We start from the raw sequence: 20,209 nt of genomic DNA on the forward strand, positions 1-20,209 counted from the left end.
TGAGATTTCTCAAAAATCTCGTCCACACAGGATGGCCAATCTGTCGCGGCAAAGCCAGATTCCCCGGCCTCAGCATGTCTATTTTTTTTCCCCATTGCGGCCTCGCTTCTCTCTACGGCTAAGTGCTGCGGGTTTTGAGGCTGCGCTTTTCCGGTGGAAATCTTGCGGTTTTTCGCAGGAATACGACCCGTGTGACTCCAGCCTAAAGGCCCTTTAACACGCAATGATTATCACTGAAAGTTTATTCAGACAGCCAAAAGTGAGTGATAATCGTTACGTGTCAGCGCGGGCTGTCGTGCACTGTTCATTCACTTGTTGTTTAGCTCTGTTTTTTAGCTTAAAAAACATTGTTTGATCGCTCAAAACTCATTGTGTTTGAATGGACTTTTGATCGGCTGCAAGATGGGGTTTGTTTGCCTCCCATACATAATGAGTACACTGTTTATTCATTATGTACTCTGCTGGGAGGAGAGAATGGAATCCTGCTACCATTACATAAACATACAACCAGCTGAGCAAACAACTCATTGAGGAAATGCAGATGATTAAAAGCCATTATCTGTACGTATAATTTTATTCAAAAATGTCGGCAGTTGGTTCAGTCATGCGGTTGTCAAAAGCGATAATCGTTTGTGTAAAAGGGCCTTTAGCATGATATCAGGGTGGTTTATTAACACTTTCAATTACTTTATAGTGGGTTTTGTTGTGTTACCATAAGAGAAGAATAGCTTTTCAATGTGTTAAGATAAGATAAGTATTGCTGGAGCCCAGTTGGTAAACCTATTACTCAGGTGTGCTCATTTTGCTCTATTTTCCTGTGCATTTGAGCATGAAAAGAGCACATACTGAACAAATTACACTAATTGACCATTTCAATGAATGGGAGCATGGTTCCATGTGTTTTTTTTTTCTTTTTTTTCTTTGCGTGGAAAAAAAGTACAGTAAAACACGCCTATGCGTGCGCAAATGCCAATTCCATAAATACATGGCACAAATGCGCGTGTAAATGTTCTTATGCCCATGTAACACTGCTAACTCTTGCGTTTACCTGAAAACTGCCTGGCTACATCTGCAAGTCTATTACACAAGTATTAACGGCATGTAATAACACTTATTGCCGGGCCGCACCTGTAGTCCCGTAGTTATCAGAAAAATGCTAACTCTAACGGCTGCCACTAGAGCTTGTGTAATAGCAGCCTAAAGGCCCATTTACACTGGATGATTATTGGTCAAAATTCATTCAAACAAACAAATTTGATCAATAATCGTGCAGTGTAAATGCACAGAAACCGCCCACTATTCATTCACAGGTTCTAATTCCTGACTTTCATCTATTGTGTCATGGTTAAATAAGAGTTATTTCAAATTAATATTTAATTTGCTCAAGCAAAATACAGGATACAAATGGCATAGGCTTATGTCACTTATGCTGCTTTCACATCTGCAGTGGGGGTTCAGTTTTCCAGCTGTATTCGGGGAGCAGGAAATCCCCACGACCGAACGGATCCGTCTTATAACGGAACTGAACAGCACCGAACGGATGCCATTGACTATAATGGGGTCCGTTCGGTTTCTGCTCAACTAAAGAAAAAGTTCTGCATGCAGCGTTATTTCTTCCCGGATTTTGTGTCGGATCTGCGACGGAACCTCAGCAGATAATTAAGGGCAGGAAATGTGAGACTGGGGAGGGGGCAATGACCCCCACCCTTTTAATTATACCGCTCTGATCCAGGCAAAGAGATATATAGTGTATAGTCTTCGAACTAGAGACAGTATGGCTGCTGATGACAAAATGGCAGCCTATTCTTTCACAATCGCATGGTACCACAATAGCATAAAATGCTAAATATAATGCAATCATGAGTAATAGGGCATAAAATGATCTGGAAGGGATCACTTCTGCTGTGCCACCCCTATAACATAATCTTTTATTTATTATTGCAGGTACCTATACTTAGTAAGAAAGAAGATATATTTGGCTACCTTGCCAAATATTCAGTGCCACTTTTACGAGCTGCTTGGTTGGTGAAAACAACCTGTGCGTACTATGCTGCTATTTCAGAAGCTAAAATAAAGAAGCGTCAATCAACTGATCCAAATATCGGTAAGCTATTGATTTGGGAAGTTGGGATTAATGATGACCGTGACTTTTCTCCATGCACACAAATATATGCAGCGATGATCAGTTTGTCGGTGCAGGAGATTTGAATTTGTCACTTGCCCTAAAGGGGTTTTCCCACAACCTCTTAGTTGCTGCTGACCAGGACATGTGACTGCTGTAGCCAATCACTGTCTATAGAAGGTCACTGCTGTGGCCAGCAATTGGCTGCAGTAGTAACAGGTCCGGGTCAGCAGCAACCAGGAAGGGCTGTAGTCATTTTAAGTTATGGAAAAACCCCCTTAAAGGGTTTGTCTGAGTTATATATTTTTTCTTTTAAAATTGCTGCTCATGCTGAAAAACACCAAGCCAGCATATTCTCATCTGTCCTGGCTCCCTGCTGCTCCAGTGCTGCCTATCTATTCACCCTGTCAGCTCTCTGTTTACAGGCTATAGTCAGCCTATTGAGAGGGCATCGTAGGCTGCTGCACCCAATCACAAGCTTGGGTGGTCAACTGCTAAGGTCTGTGCTTGGCTGTAGCAGTCCTGTTAATAGGTTGACTACAACATCAGCGGGTGAACGGAGAGGCAGCAGTAGAGCTGCAGGAAGTTGTGACAGGTGATTATAGTCTGCTGTATTATTTTTCTACATGATCAACATTAAATGAAAACCCCCTTTAAAAGACACTGTCTCTGCATACACAGTATTTATTAAATTCAATGAACTAGAGCATACAGGAGAACGCAGCACTGATCAGATAGGCACAGGCTAAAAAAACCCCCACAATTCTATCCAGTGACCTCTTCTTATTTTGTAGATGTTCTCTTTTCTATAAACTCTCCATTTGGCTCAGACCACCATGATGCTTTTTCTGTCTAAGGAGTTTGCTGTCCTGACACCTTCCAAAACAAACTCCCCTTCATGGTGCTCCAGCAGTGTTCTCCTGCTGCTACCCCTGATGCTGTACCTGTTATCCTGCTCCGTGGCCCCAAATACTGTACTGCAGAGACACTAGCTACATAATTATAGTCCACCTAAAATAATGCCATACAAACAGTGTCCCCCAAAATAATTGTGCACAGACAGCGCCCCTAACAATACTTAGTGCTACGCATAGCAAATTAATAGTGCCAAGCAAATATTTCCCTGAAAGGATTAGGGCACATTCACAATTCCGCCTGTGCCCCTGCCTGATTTCTGTTATTTGGCTCAATCCTCAGAGGCAAACAATAAAAATATCAGAACTGCTAGATCCAGCACATGTCGGACTTGAACGGTGCTGGACAGACTCCTTTGACTATAATAGTCTGTCTGGTTTCTAGCATTCCGATCTGCATTTTCCTTATGAAATAGCTCAGCCTGCTGCACTATTTCATCCAGAATTTTATGCTTGATCTGCAGGGGGGGGGGGGGGGGGGGGGGGGAACCTCCGATGTAGATGTGAAAAGAGCTTTAGTACCACATATCGCCAGCCAAAAATAATTGTGTTCAACAGATCAACCCTCAATCAGTAATAGTGGTAAATCACAGTACTGTGCAGTGTTGGAGCAGGGTACATGTGGACCCACCAGACAGTATAATTCAGAGAGACCACCCTATACATTCGCAATGCATGCCCACTTTTAATTGGAATATAAATGTATGGGTATGAGAAAAGATCATATCCTATCAAAAAGTTGTTTTCTGCTGGACCTCATGTGCCCTCTTGTGATTGAACCCAATTATTCTTGGCCCACCTTCTCTGGTTGGCCGGTCCGACCTTGGCACTGTGTGTTTAAACTGTTAAAATGTTGAGCTGATTCTCATCACATATTATTTACAGATAAGGTTGTGGGTGATGTAAATGTGAGATGGTGTGAGACACACCAGTGTACCATAAGGGGCTGCAGTTGTGAGCTGGCCCCTTAGTGAATAGAGGCCTACGGACCCCACCATATACTATATGACTGCTGCAGCCTGGCTGTGGCAAGCACTCAGGGAGGGGAGGCTCGTTACCCAAGGCAGCTAGTAGCCAATTACATGCTGCACACCTCCCTGGGACGTCCTTCCATTGAGAGAATGCAATTGTGATTGGACACAACTGCAGTATATTAGTGTACTGCTGGCTGCACGATTGGTCCGGCAGCTGGTGCACTGACAGTGTCTGATAGCGGAGGAGGGGAATGACGATCATGCAGTGCAACCAGGTATGTACTGGATATAATCATATATGTATTGCTGGTATATGTTATACCAGCTGTACATACATAATTATATACAGGAGATATTGAGGTTACACCAGCATGCTCCATATCCCTATATACAGGACATATACATATATAGGTATATAGTGATATGGAGCATGCTGGTGTAACCTTCATATCTCCATTATATAGTTATATATGTACAGCTGGTATAAGTTATAAATATCCTGTATATAGTATAATTATATACAGGAGTTACCCAGGTTATACCAGCATGGTACATATCACTATACACAGGATGTATAAGTTATACCAGCTGTACATATATAATTGTATACAGGAGGTACCTAGGTCATACCAGCATTCTCCATATCACTATATACAGGAGATGTATAACTTATACCAGCTGTATGTACATAATTATATACAGAAGATATCCAGGTAATACCATCATGGTCTATATAACTATATACATGCTTTTTATCACTATACAAGACTACGTATATATGTCTCCTGTATATAGTGATATTAACCATGTGGTGAAACAAGGTATGTACCACATATAATTATATATGTATAGCTGGTATAAGCTATACCAGCTATAAATCTACAATTTTATATACAGAAGATAGCCAGGTTATACCAGCATGCTCCTTATCACTATATACAGCGAGATGTATAACTTAGAGCATCTGTACATATATAATTATATAAAGAAAGATACCCAGATTATGGTGGTTTCACACCTGCAGTGGGGATTCCGCTTTCCTACTCCATTCAGGGGGCAGGAAAGCAGAATTCCCGGGCCGAACTGCTCTGCCTCTGGACAAAACTGAACAGCCACAGATGGACCCCATTGACTATAATAGAGTCTGTCCGCTTTCCACCCAACTGCCTAGCTTTTGGACAGAAGAAAAAGCACAGCAAGCGGGATTTTGACGCTGGCCTGTGACAAAACCGCCAACCAGAAGCTCTGACGCAGATGTAAAGCCACCTTTCACCAGCATGGTCAATATCACTATATACAGGAAATGTATATACATCTCACTGTATATAGTCATATCGAGCATGTATATTCTGATATGGACCATGCTGGTATAACCTGGGTATCTCCTGTATATAATTATATATGTACAGCTGGTATAAGTTATACATCTCCTGTATATAGTGATAAGGGGCATACTGGTATAACCTGGGTATCTCCTGTTTATAATTATATATGTACAGTTAGTATTAGTTATACATCTCCTTTATATAGTGATATGGACCATGCTGGTGTAACCTGGGTATCTCCAGTATGTAATTGCACTTTACACACAATTAAAAAACACATTGCTCAATGCAGGATTCACTAAATCATCCCAGTCAGATAATTGTCCAGCCTCTGTTCTATTGAAGGAGAACTCACCACCTCCCATGGTAACCTGTTTAACTCATTGATCACCCTCACAGTCTAATATCTAATTTGTGTCTCCTCCCTTTCAGTTTCATCCCATTGCTTCTAGTCTTTCCTCATACAAATGAGAATAGGGCTGATTCCTCCGCACTGTGACAGCCCTTCAGATATTTGTAGACGGCAATTAAAGGGGTTGTCCCGCGAAAGCAAGTGGGGGTATACACTTCTGTATGGCCATATTAATGCACTTTGTAATATACATCGTGCATTAAATATGAGCCATACAGAAGTTATTCACTTACCTGCTCCGTTGCTAGCGTCCCCGTCTCCATGGTGCCTTCTAATTTCAGCGTCTAATCTCCCGATTAGACGCGCTTGCGCAGTCCGGTCTTCTCCCTTCTGAATGGGGCTCGTGCCGGAGAGCTGCTCCTCGTAGCTCCGCCCCGTCACGTGCGCCGATTCCAGCCAATCAGGAGGCTGGAATCGGCAATGGAACGCACAGAGCCCACGGTGCACCATGGGAGAAGACCTGCGGTCCACCGTTGGTGAAGATCCCGGCGGCCATCTTAGCAAGGTAAGTAAAAAGTCGCCGCAGCGCGGGGATTCGGGTAAGTACTATCCGTTTTGTTTTTTTTACCCCTGCATCGGGTTTGTCTCGCGCCGAACGGGGGGCCTATTGAAAAAAAAAAACCCGTTTCGGCGCGGGACAACCCCTTTAAGTCTCCTCTCAGCCTTCTTTTTTGCAAGAAAAACATTCTCAAATCCTTTAAAACCAAATGTATTCTTTGAATCCACATGTGGTTTTTAATAGTGTCTGCAGTTTCTTAAAAACGCACATGGTTGTTGAATACCGCATGCACATTTTAAAAATGTGATATTTAATTGTGGTTCAAAAATGCAACAAAAAAACATGAGCACAGCTTAAAGGGGTTGTCCCGCGGCAGCAAGTGGGTCTATACACTTCTGTATGGCCATAATAATGCACTTTGTAATATACATTATGAGCCATACAGAAGTTCTAAAAAGTTTTATACTTACCTGCTCCGTTGCTAGCGTCCTCGTTCCCATGGTGCCGACTAATTTTCGCCCTCCGATGGCCAAATTAGCCGCGCTTGCGCAGTCCGGGTCTTCTCCTGTTCTCTATGGGGCTCCGTGTAGCTCCGCCCCGTCACGTGCCGATTCCAGCCAATCAGGAGGCTGGAATCGGCAATGGACCGCACAGAAGAGCTGCGGTCCACGGAGGTAGAGGATCCCGGCGGCCATCTTCACCGGTAAGTATAGAAGTCACCGGAGCGCGGGGATTAAGGTAAGCGCTCCGGTAAGCTTTCTTTAGGTCCCTGCATCGGGGTTGTCTCGCGCCGAACGGGGGGGGGGGGGTTGAAAAAAAAAAAAACCTGTTTCGGCGCGGGACAACCCCTTTAAGGGCCCTTTCACATGAGCATAGGAGATTTTTTTTCAGTCGGCTGTGTCACGTCCACAGTGCAACCAAAAATCGGGTGAATGGGCGCAAAAATCTCCCGTTTGTGTGCCTGTTTAATTCCCTTCCACCTTCTCCGGCAGCCCCCATAGGATTCTATGGGAGCCGCCTCTGTATTCCGGCCAGAAGATAGTTCCTGAACTATCTTTTCTGGGTGGCATAAAAACACCTCACTGGAATGTTCACCATATGCGTTATCTTGGCCGGCCGGGCGCTTTAACGCCATGGGAATACTCCCATCAGAACTCATGCATTGTAAACCAATGCATCAGATGAGCAGCATATATCGGCCGGGAGTGAAAGTGCGGCCGATATACGCTTGTGTGAATGAACCCTAAGAGGCTACAAACAAATTTTCATGTAGTCCAGGAGTCATGTTTGGAAAGCCAAGAGGCTAGATCATGTATGTAAATTCGATTTGCAGCTGTATGCAGCATGGTTTAGGTATGGGTACAGTTCGTGGTTGGGGTCCCAAGCTGAACTCTTGCACCTGGGCCCCTGAGCCTTCAGCTATACCCTTCGTGGGACATTATAATTATACATTCTGCATCATAAAAGTGAAATAAAGATTAGCATGATGATAACTTTGAGATAAATGTGGCAAGCTACAGTTAAAGCAACCCTCCAACTGGACAAAGCAAGATGTCCACATCGTTTCTCTGACTGGCTGATGTATACTGTGCATTTGTAGTTCATTGGTAGTCTAAGGCACTGCATGCCACTTTGATTGGCAAGCACTGCTCACGTTATGGGTAATGCTTGTGTTTTACTGCTAAATGAGAAGCTTGCAATTGTCCCACATTGCAAGTCCAGGCTCAGCCCTGCAATTAGTAGTAAATGTGAATAAATCAAGGCAGATAACACATGTGCTAGCACCCTTAGAAATAGATCCTAATGGCAAGTAACATAGTATGTAAGGCCAAAAAAAGACATATGTCCATCCAGTTCAGTCTATTATCCTGCAATATTGATCCAGAGAGATTGGCACTAAAGCACCCAAGTAAAGCCAGTTATAAAATGTCACCCATATGTGAAATGTTCTCAGTCTTTTTAATGCTTTTTTGCAGAATGGACTCAGATCTTAACAAAATATCTCCGAGATCAATTGGTGAAAATTGCTGATTTTTATCATGCCAACTCCAGCCAATGCAACAATACCTTGGTGGTAACACAGGATATAGAACAGGCCTTAAAGCACTGGGAATACAATGAGAAGTTGGCATTTTACATGTTTCAGGTTGGTGTCATGAAATTCCATTGCTGTGATAAAAAAATTTAGTTGCTACTAAAACAAACCATATAAAGTTATATTAATATTAAACTTATTGAACAAGTGTGTAAAGGCCCTTTTACATTGGACGATTATCGTTTAGCTCGTCCTGTGTAAAAGCATGCTGAAACTGAATGACTGGACGGGAATCGTCTGCTCGTTCAGTTTAAGCATGCTTAAAATCCTGAATGACGATCATTCAGTGTAATGGAGAGGGGCGGGGGGGAGAGCGGGGAGAGGACTCTCCTCCAGCCTTCCTGACTCCCTGCTAGCCTCGCCGTGAGTGATCCAGCGATACTTGCTCCTGTGTAACAGCACGTTTGCCTGACAGTCGTTACATGTAAAAGGGCCTTAACAATGGCTCTCAAGTAAGAGACAGTTGATGTAGTTCAACAGGTTTGAACTGGAAGTCTTAACCAAGGTTGTGGATGTCAGCTCCATAAGATTTCTCACCAGGTCAGGTTCTGCCAAAGTGACTGTAGTGCATTTAGATTGTTCTACTCTGCCACTGTGGGTGTCTGAGTGGCTACCCTTTGCCTCACCTATACATCGTGGGGATGTACCAGTCACTTTGCAGAGCATTGGCTTGCGCCTCCTTCTTTCCTTGTGGCAGGTATGTCGCTACCTTTCATGGACTCCGACTTTCCTAAGGACACAAATGTTCCTCTCTTGCATACTGTAATATGTATACCATATACATATGTATATTCGGGCTCCCACGCACTTGTGTTTTTTTTTAAGGCTGTGTTAATGCTGCGTTTTTTTAACACGCATGTCAATGGGACTTTCTAATGTTAAAGACCCATCACATGGCAAAGCACAAACTTGTGATGCGTTTTTAACATTAGAAAGTCCCATTGACATTCGTGTTAAAAAAATTAAAGTGTGTGGGAGCCCTTCTACATCCATACTAGTGTTATAAATGGGAAAGGAACTGTCTGTCTGTTATTTTTCACGGCTAAACCGCTGAAGCGATTTTGATGAAATTTGGCAGTCAGATAGCTCGCACCCTGAGGACGGACATCGGCTACGTTTTATCCCGAAAATGTATAGAGTTCTCTAGGGAGAAGACGATTTATTTGGTGATGCACAGGCGCACTTCCACTCCGCTGCAGGTGCCATGCTGTGCGGCGAGGCAGAGGGGAAGGGGGTGAATCATAAACTATGCCTACACAAACGGGCAGACATTGTTGCTGCATGTATGAGATTATTAAGCTAGCAGGGGTACCCGGCATTGCCGGATTAAAACTTGAACAAAAGACGCATTAACATGGATTGAGATTTTAAAGAAAATATGTATTGCCCAAAGCAACCAATCACAACACAGCTTTTATTTTACCTCAGCAGTATAAGAAATAGCAACCAATCACAGCGCAGCTTTTATTTTACCTCAGCTGTGTAACAAATGGTTTCCTTTTTGATAATCGTATTTCCTATGCATTTTTTAGTCGTCTTTTAATATGCAACACAAACGGATGTCAGATCTAGCGTGGAGCTCTAGCAAAGCTGAGCTGTGAAAATAACTAGAACCCAAGAATCTGACGACCATGCTGAGGCAAGAAGGCATCAACAAGCTGAAAGACAAGCTGCTCTTAGAGCAGTAGAGACCCCTAAGAAGTCTCAGGCGCATTGGACTTTAGATTACGAGCACGTGTGGTATATTAAAAGACGACCAAAAATTGGATAGGAAATACGATTATCAAAAGGAAACCATTTCTTACACAGCTGAGGTAAAATAAAAGCAGCGCTGTGATTGGTGGGTTGGTATACTTTATACTGCTGAGGTAAAATAAAAGCAGCGCTGTGATTGGTGGGTTGGTATACTTTATACTGCTGAGGTAAAGTAAAAGCAGCACTGTGATTGGTTGGTTGGTATTTGTTACACTGCTGAGGTAAAATAAAAGCAGCGCTGTGATTGGTGGGTTGGTATACTTTATACTGCTGAGGTAAAATAAAAGCAGCACTGTGATTGGTGGGTTGGTATACTTTATACTGCTGAGGTAAAATAAAAGCAGCGCTGTGATTGGTGGGTTGGTATACTTTATACTGCTGAGGTAAAATAAAAGCAGCACTGTGATTGGTGGGTTGGTATACTTTATACTGCTGAGGTAAAATAAAAGCAGCACTGTGATTGGTGGGTTGGTATACTTTATACTGCTGAGGTAAAATAAAAGCAGCACTGTGATTGGTTGGTTGGTATTTGTTACACTGCTGAGGTAAAATAAAAGCTGCGATGTGATCTGTTGTTATGGGCAACACCAATTTTCTTTAAAATATCAATCCATGTAAATGTGTCTTTTGTTCAAGTTTTAATCCCGGGCAACACTGGTATCCCTGCTAGCTTAATAATCACATATGTGCGGCAACGACGTCTGCCCTCACGGGTCTGCCCGTTTGTGAAGGCCTAGCTTATGATGTGCACCCCTTCCCCTTCACCGCACTTAATAATCGCATATGTGCCGCAAGAATGTCTGCCTTCAAGTGTCTGCCTGTTTGTAAAGGCATAGCTTATGATGTACACTTCCTTCCCCTCCGCCTCGCCGCACGGAGGTGCGCCTACGCATCACAAAATACATCAGTCTCGCCGCGCACCCTAAAGAACTCTATACATTTTCAGGATAAAACGTAGCCCATGTCCTTCCTATCGAGCTATTTCGTCAGAATCGCTTCAGCTGTTTAGTCGTGAAAAGTAACAAACAAACAGACAAGAGTTACTTTCGTATTTATAATATTAGTATGGATCGCACGCAATACAGTATATTATAGGGAGAAGTATATACAGTGATGAAAACGTCAAAAATCAAATATTAGAATACGGAGCCACACAGGCATCTTTTGCCAGACTACATGTTTTTAGTTTACCCTGCACATGTCCTGCTGATCTTCTTCTGTTGTTATCCCTTGGTGACATACAGTATATTCTGCACCTAACCCCGACATAGGTGTTGTAGATGGGAATGTAGGCTGATGGCGCAGAATGGGTTTTACTCTATTGTTAACAGATATGCATTGCACTCTTTTTTCCATTTGCTCTATACATTCATGAAGAAATGGAATTACTAGAAGAAATGGATGTTCTCTTGTAGAAATCCCAAACCAGTACCACAAGGGGGCACTGTGCTTTAGGAAATGAACTGAACAACTAAGCTTACTATTTTTTTTTTCCACAGGAAGGTTTGCTAGAAAGGCATGAATACTTAACATGGATGCTGGAAGTTTTGGAAAAAGTCCACCCACTGGATGATGAGCTTCTCAAAATCTTATTACCCCTTGTTCTGCAGGTATGAGATATTTTTACTGCCAGATTTTATAGTAAAAGATATTAAATGGGAACTGACTTTAGAATTATGGGATTTTTCTAATAAATGTAGCAGCAGTTCTGTCAATAAAAAGGATGCATGTGAAATCCAAGTTCCTGCAATGAACACTGTCACCAAAAAATATAATGGAATGGTGTAGCTACACCTCTATTAAAGGGCCAAGGGACATTTTCTTTTCCATTCATTATGTAACTCGCCCACCAGTACATATAAGTCAGCTAGTATCGCATTTTTTTTTAGTTATTCCTTTTAATTTAAATATTCATGGAGATCTTCTCCTCAGTTGAGTCATGCGATCTAATTGTGACCACCTGGGAATTATTTGTTTCTCAGCTCTCTTCAGAAGTCATTATTTCAGTCACCATAACATCGTGTATGATGAAGCTGCATGTACTGTACATGTACTGTCCTTCAGGGAAGAACATAAACTCCTATCACAGTTACTGTTGATTAGACAACATATTTCACATGGTTCTAGTGAATGAGATGACAGTTAATACTCTGACCATTTACTTATGGTCTTTATAAGGCAATGATAATCACACATGGTATTGCATCTAGCTGCCCATGTGATGCTGTGCTTATGCATCATGGGAATGCTAGCACCGCATAAGGGCGAGCACCCACTGGCGTTTGCGTTTCCCGCGATTTTTCCGCGCGTTTTTCGCGGCGTTTTCGCGGCTTTTCCATTGACTTTCATGGGTGCATTAGGAGAAAAATAAGGACACATGTGCAACTGACAGTTCCTATGTTAAAAACGCAAACGCAACGCAAAAAAAACGCCAGTGGACAGGAACACATGTTATCTCTATGCCTGTGCAGGAAAAACGCAAAACGCAAAACGCAGGTAAAAAAACGCCAGTGGGTGCTCGCCCTTAAAGGAGGAGAAAGCTAGGAGAAATCTAAAACTCAAGATGGTATCTGATAAGTATCAGACAGGATGCTGCACTGCAGGGAGAGAAGTACAATATACTGTACATAGGAGACATCCAGAGTGTGACAGAGAATCAGGTGAGGGGTGTATTCAGGAGAAATGTGTGTTCACTGGAGTGGCCCTTTAAAGTTTGGAAATAAAATTGGAAAGTAGATTTCACCTGTCTGACCAATCAAAATACATTATCCTTTGCCATCATTATGCTGCCAGTTATGCAACTTTTGCTACTCTTAGTACCTGGTCATATACGTGACTTTTGATTTATAGTCTCACTTTTCCTTGCTAGTCTACTACCTCATTCCCATGTATTTCATATGACCGTTACTTGTTGACCCTCTGCTTTGATTTTTGTAAAACTTGTGCCTGACAATTTTGTGCAAGTCTTAACTACCAGCTCCATGTTTGTAACTTCTAGGGGTAAACTGGGTAATTGTAGTCACAACAGAAGTCTAAGCGCATAGGGATTGCTTTAGGTAATAAATGCAATCAGTTTTGACCTTTTGGTTAATATCAGTAAATCTACCACAATAAGAATCCGTAAGCTAGGTTGGTCGTAGCTTACAGATGGAGACTCAGTAACTGATTCTTTAATGATTGTGGAAACTGGACAAATGGCCACAACCGTAAGGCAACAGTCCTTTACAACCTGGCCCATACAGCCAACAACCTGGATAGTGACAGTACAGAACAGCCACAGCTACTAGGCTCATTACACCTGGACTGGTACGGGATTGCGTCAGGCTTTAGAACTATTGATAAGTGAACTTTTGAAAAGTTTGTTTTGGCTGGTTTGCTACACTTTTGCAAAAAGTTCTGTTTGGTCTGAATTCGTTTGAACTGAACCAAAAGTTCAAAACTGGTGTATAATAGAGATGAGTGAGCACGCTCGGATAAGTCAGTTACTCGAGCGAGCCTCGCTCTTCTTGAGTAACTGCATTCTTGTCCGAGCATGCGCAAGGGGGGTGGCAGGGGTAAGCGGCGGGGGGGGGGGGGGGGGGGGGGGAGAGAGATCTCTCTCACTCACTTCCCCCCTATCCCTACCCCCCCCCGAGCACGCTCTGACAAGAATGCAGTAACACGAGAAGAGCGAGGCTCGCTCGAGTAACTGACTTATCCGAGCGTGCTCACTCATCTCTAGTGTATTAACACTGTCTATGAGCCATGAAAGTCCTGTAAAACACTCTGTATAAGCCCTGTATAACACTTATACACTAGTGTTCAGGACTACCGTTGAGTGAACCAAACCAGTTCAGGTTTAATCCGATCCGAAATTTTAGCAACGTTCGACTGAAACCGAGTCTTACTGATTCAGTTCCTCAACACAGGCGTTTTTATACAGTGTTTAGTGCTGTGTTTTCAGCGCTGCGCTAAATGCTGTACAACGCACCTATTCATTTCAATGGGGCTGCTCACCCAAGGCTGAAAATGCTGCGTCTTCAACCCTGCGCTTTGACAGCGTTGCATGCTCTATCTTTGGACGTTTTCAGCCCTGCGCCGCCCATTGAAATGAATGAGCAATGGTTTTAGCACTGCTAAAAACGGGGCAAAACTTGGTGCTGCGTTTTTGGCAGCGTTAACCGCACACTGATTTTCGGGGGGGAAGGCTTGCAATATACGCCTTACCCCGAAAATCAGTCCTAGCTACACTAGATTGAAAGAAAAAAAAAAGCAATACTCACCTAGCAGCTGCCGTCCAGGTCCCAGCCGCTGATCTATGCCGCTGCTCCAGGCTTCCCCTGCACTGGCAGAGCTATTGCTGTAAGCGCAGTTTGAGAACCCCGCCTCAGCAATAGATTGCTGTGATTGGTTCTCGGCACCGGCTTGATGCCCAATCACAGCCATTCATTGACTTTCTCAGTCAATCAGCACTTTCTCAGCCGGCAAGCTTTGATTGGCTGAGACAGTCAATGAATGGCTGTGATTGGTTCTCAGGGGTTGGCTCTATGCCCAATCACAGCAATCTATTGCTGGAGGTGAGGTTCTCAAACTTGGCTTACAGCAATAGATCATCTGTCAGTGCAGGGGAAGCCCAGAGCAGCGGCAGAGATCAGCGGCCAGGACGCGGACGGCAGCTGCTAGGTGAGTATTAATATTTTTTTTTTATTTTCCTTGGCTGCGTTTTCAGCTGTGCTGAAAACGCAGCCAAAACGCTGGCATAAAGAATGCCAGCGCTGCTGAAACCAGGCGGAATCTGCAGTAAATGCAGTGTTAAAAAACGCTGCATTTTTGCAAATGCCTGTGTGAGGGAGGCCTTAATGTTGTCAATGCTCTCTGCACTTGCACAGCCAAGTCTCCTGAACTCTCTTCAGCAATCTCCTGTGCAGCGATCTGTGTTGAGGACTGTCTGTAGCCCCTATAGTATCACACCTTGCTGTAATACTCTCAACATTGTCAACAAAATGTCACACTGTCACTACTACGCCACACACAGTGCTGGGAACTGGACCTCCATACATGGCCTACTCTCAGTAACATGTGGGTGATATGCATATAACCATCTGCATGTGGCCTTACCATTTTATGAAATATTTAATTTGATGTCAAACAGGAAAAAATATCCTTTTCCATAAGGCATAAATTATGAAATAAAGCCCAAATTCCATGTTGGGTGTCTGCATTCCAGTTCTAATTATTCATATTTACAGATGCTTAACCAAAAGTGAAAACTTCCAATGCACAAATGTTTGTCATGTGGAATGACATCTGGAGTGAATGATGCTTGTATTGGAGCTTCATTATGGACTAATATGCGAAGTATTAGAGCTCTAATTAACAATTCAAAACATAATCGCTTGCAAAAAACATATGCAGGAAGCCACACTTTAGTACATTTACACGCAGTAGATGTGCTGGGACATTCCAATATTTCAACAACTGTCTCATTCAAATGAATGGAGTGATTTTCTGATACAGAGATTTCTCCAACTAACCTGGTGTATGAGTATATACCCTTAGAAGACTGGTTTCATACATAGCTTAAAAAAAAAAGTTGTAGCTTTTTTGTTGTTGTTCTTTCAGTCAAAACCAGGAGTAGATTCAGCAGGAGACATTTTCCGCAGCGTTTGAGTTCACTTCTAGCATTGTCTCAAACAACTGCAACAACTGTTACTATTTAGGTGACCAGCAGGGTTGTTGATCTCAAATGTTGATCCACGGATTACTCTGGCTGCCATTATGGAGTCAGGAAGGAATTCTCCTCCATAGTAGCTAATTGGCTGGCTGTTTTTTTTTGGCCTTCCTCTGGACCAACAAGGGTGGGGGTTAAAACAGGTTGAACTAGATGGACATTGTCTTCATTCAGCCTAACCTACTATATAACTTATTCAGTGCTGCAGAAGTGCAATACACATCATCTTCATGCAACATGAAAGACACTGACAATACATAGGCACGATACAAATGCATTCATACATTATGGAGGGGCCTCTTTAACTCCTGCCCACTACAAACATCAGCATTATGATAATGAATAGACTATGGAAAGGAAAGAGTTTAATCAGTGATTATATCCCTTCTAGCACTTTATAGTGGCAGGAACTGTACAGTTGCTAGGTATTAGTGTATCTTGACGCCACAAGGAAGTCCTGGTGGAGTCAAGATTGACAGCGGGGTGACGCCCCCTGTCATTGATTGGATGCTTATCAGCTTGGCCTGTAGGTCCTGGAAGGCCACTAAGCAGTCCACGAGGAAGACAGGAGAGACATAGGAGAAACAACTCGGCGGCCGGCCCGCTGTTTCGGAGGTGGAGCAGCACATGTGTGTGGGAGCGGGCCACAGGGAAAACCAAGGCAGTGGCGGCTAGAGGGACGCAACAGTGAAGGGGCGGCCGCCCGGCTGTCCGGCCAGCAGAGAAGCAGATGCGTGGGCAGCATATACCTTTTGCAGCGGTGTTGGCGGTGGATCGGCCATTAGGAAGCAGAGAATTCAGCTGGCGGCCGGCAGGCCGTCCCGCCAGCAACTGATGCAAGGTCAGCAGCAACATGGGGGATGAGCTGGTGAGTGGCGGTCATGGAACAGAGTGGCTGTGTTGGCTTCCGCACTCTGCAGTCAGGCATCGGGCGCCTGGAAGCCTGGGACGGCCGCTCCGCTCACACTCATCGCTGCAGTGTTTGCATTGATGACTGGCTGCCCTGCTTCTTTCGCCTGATGGTTAATTCTGTTCTTAAGCGTACATTATGACATGTTTGTGGTCCCAGCTTAGACTGGTAACATTGAAGTCACCGTCAGCCTAAGGCAGCAGGGCAGCTAGTCTTCAATGCACACTGTGCTGCGATGACCTTAGTGTATTGACCCTATCAGGAGCCGGTGGCATCAAGATACACTAATACCCAGTTGCTAACTATATTCATTTGGCTTTCAAAATGTAGTTTTTCTGACGTCTATCCCAGCCCCAGAAGATGCTGACACTCAATTAGTAACCATATTCTTGCAGCAATGTAATATATAGTATATTTGGTCTTAGGGAGGATAGAAAGGAGCTAAAGTTCCAATTTAATAGAGATTAAACCAGGCACTGCTCAGATGAGCCTGCAGCCTGTGATACTGGCCATTTATGACACCCACATTATTCTATAGCTGTTATTTTCCTATGGAAATCTAATATGTATTCATAGGTGGATCCATGGCAGAAATCTGCAGCTTTAGGGGTCTGGCCTTTACATGATGCAAAAACATTAAAAAACAATGGGTGTTGCGGGCATGAACAAGGTGGAACATATTGAGATTTGTTTCGTGCATAGCATTGCATTCCCGTGCAAGAAAACATTGCACATGAGTATGACTTCATTCAAAAGAATGGGGTTCATATTAGTGCAAGTTTTTTGCTTCTCGCAACACACAAATTTTGCAAGATTTTATCGCATGTGTGCAGCTGACCTTAAAAAGATCAAGATCTTGTTTTAAAGAAAGCAAGAGAAGTGAGTTAACGACAGACGGTCATTGTATAGCTGTCTTTCCAAATTATTCAGAGGACAGACAAAAAAATGGATGCAGCTTTAAGATGTTAAGAGAAGGTTACAGGGTTTACAGCTGCCTTATGCTACATTGTATCTGGCACGGTTGAGAGTTCTGATGCAGGGGGAGACTTTTTTTCTTTGATAATTCCGGGGATGTCGCCTCCTGGACTGATAAACATGAACAATACTTATATAACAGTGATAAGTAGTCCTTTTTATTAGTGGATTACTGATGGTGTATTTGACCGTCTGAAATGAGATTATTTGTTAGATAGGTGGGAGGCTCCTGGGCACTGCTCCTTAGTATTAGAGATCTTACTGTGATATTAGGATTTTTGTTTTACCATTATCATTAGAGCCCTAGGGCATATGGTATATGTTTATGAGGTTGGGTATGCTAGGGTGTTTTTTTCTTCTCCTCTACCATGCAATATGGCTGTCGTTTTAAATTCTATGTGTAAAACATAAATAATATCATTTACTACAGTTCAAGATGTTAACATAATTTTGTGGAATGTGCTGATTGTGGAGAACAAAACTAAAAGATATTATGTTTTTTCATCTTTCCAACAATTTCTCTCTGTCCAGATCATCTGCCCTCACCTTCCCATAATACAGTTGGCTTCTATTTTAGTTTAGCTCCTATCCCACCGCGTTGTCATTAGATCTAGAGATCTATTGTATTCTGTTACCACACCACTAGAGATGAGCGAACGTACTCATCCGAGCTTGATGCTCGTTCAAGTATTAGCGTGTTCGAGATGCTCGTTATTCGAAACGAGCACCACGCGATGTTTGAGTTACTTTCACTTTCATCTCTGAGACGTTAGCGCGCTTTTCTGGCCAATAGAAAGACAGGGAAGGCATTACAACTTCCCCCTGCGACGTTCAAGCCCTATACCACCCCCCTCCAGTGAGTGGCTGGCGAGATCAGGTGTCACCCGAGTATATAAATCGGCCCCTCCCGCGGCTCGCCACAGATGCATTCTGACAGAGATCAGGGAAAGTGCTGTCTTGCTGGAGTTGCTATAGGGAGAGTGTTAGTAGTTATTTTAGGCTTCAAGAACCCCAACGGTCCTTCTTAGGGCCACATCTGACCGTGTGCAGTAGTGTTGAGGCTGCTTTTTGCAGTGTTGCACTTTTTTTTTTGTATATCGGCCGTGCAGAGCATTGCGTCCAGAGCATTGCGTCCTGCAGTAATTTTACATAGTCCAGGGCCAGTAGTGGTGAGGCAGGGACAGAAGACATATACAGTGTATATAGGCAGTGGGCCTTTCCAAAAACATTTGGGGAAAAAAATCTATTTGGGCTGCCTGTGACCGTCCTTAGTGTACTGGGTCTCTGCTGGGGGTAGTTGTCCTAATTCATACGCAGCCAGCTAAGTGTTACAGCAGGCTTGCGCAAAATTCTTTCCTGGCTCTGCTGTGCGTTCCGTAAGCGAAGTCAGCCTCCAACCACAGGCCAATAAGCGGCACATTTAATTACAGCGTTCTGTTTCTGCACTACTGGTAATACACTATGCTGAGGGGTAGGGGTAGGCCTAGAGGACGTGGACGCGGCTGAGGACGCGGAGGCCCAAGTCAGGGTGTGGGCACAGGCCGAGCTCCTGATCCAGGTGTATCGCAGCCGACTGCTGCGGGATTAGGAGAGAGGCACGTTTCTAGCGTCTCCACATTCATCTCACAATTAATGGGTCCACGCGGTAGACCTTTATTAGAAAATAAGCAGTGTGAGCAGGTCCTGTCGTGGATGGCAGAAAGTGCATCCAGCAATCTATCGACCACCCAGACTTCTGCGCCGTCCATTGCTGCAACTCTGAATCCTCTGGCTGCTGCTCCTCCTTCCTTCCAGCCTCCTCACTCCATTACAATGACACATTCTGAGGAGCAGGCAGACTCCCAGGAACAGTTCTCGGGCCCCTGCCCAGAATGGGCAGCAATGGTTCCGAATCCTCTCCCACTGGAGGAGTTTGTCGTGACCGATGCCCAACCTTTGGAAAGTTCCCGGGGTCCGGGGGATGAGGCTGGGGACTTCCGGCAACTGTCTCAAGAGCTTTCAGTGGGTGAGGAGGACGATGACGATGAGACACAGTTGTCTATCACTCAGGTAGTAGTAATTGGAGTAAGTCCGAGGGAGGAGCGCACAGAGGATTCGGAGGAAGAGCAGCAGGACGATGAGGTGACTGACCCCACCTGGTTTGCTACGCCTACTGAGGACAGGTCTTCAGAGGGGGAGGCAAGGGCAGCAGCAGGGCAGGTTGAAAGAGGCAGTGCGGTGGCCAGGGGTAGAGGCAGGGCCAGACCGAATAATCCATCAACTGCCACTGAGATCCAACCTCCCTCTCAGGACACAGGCACTACCGTCTCCTGGCCTGCACACACACCCTCACCTCCGCTGTCCTCGGCCCCATCCACCAATGTCTGTCAGCGCACCGTCCAGCCGTCGCTAGCGCAAGTGTTGAAGCGCAAGCGCAAGTACGCCGCCACGCACCTGCACGCTCAAGCGTTACACGTGCACATAGCCAAATTTATCAGCCTGGAGATGCTGCCGTATAGGGTTGTGGAAACGGAGGCTT

General features: G+C 44.2%; 1 protein-coding gene across 1 annotated transcript in view; it reads left to right on the top strand.

Annotated features, from left to right (window-relative positions):
* MED12L (mediator complex subunit 12L) overlaps positions 1-20,209 on the top strand; it is a 504,977-nt gene that overhangs the window by 19,532 nt on the left and 465,236 nt on the right. The window contains exons 4-6 of the mRNA XM_066599797.1: positions 1,945-2,104; positions 8,223-8,392; positions 11,596-11,706. Of these exons, the coding sequence (XP_066455894.1) occupies positions 1,945-2,104; positions 8,223-8,392; positions 11,596-11,706 (441 nt within the window). The remainder of the gene's footprint in view (positions 1-1,944; positions 2,105-8,222; positions 8,393-11,595; positions 11,707-20,209) is intronic.

The sequence above is a fragment of the Eleutherodactylus coqui genome, chromosome 1, assembly GCF_035609145.1.
Source record: "Eleutherodactylus coqui strain aEleCoq1 chromosome 1, aEleCoq1.hap1, whole genome shotgun sequence".
Lineage (NCBI taxonomy): Eukaryota > Metazoa > Chordata > Amphibia > Anura > Eleutherodactylidae > Eleutherodactylus > Eleutherodactylus coqui.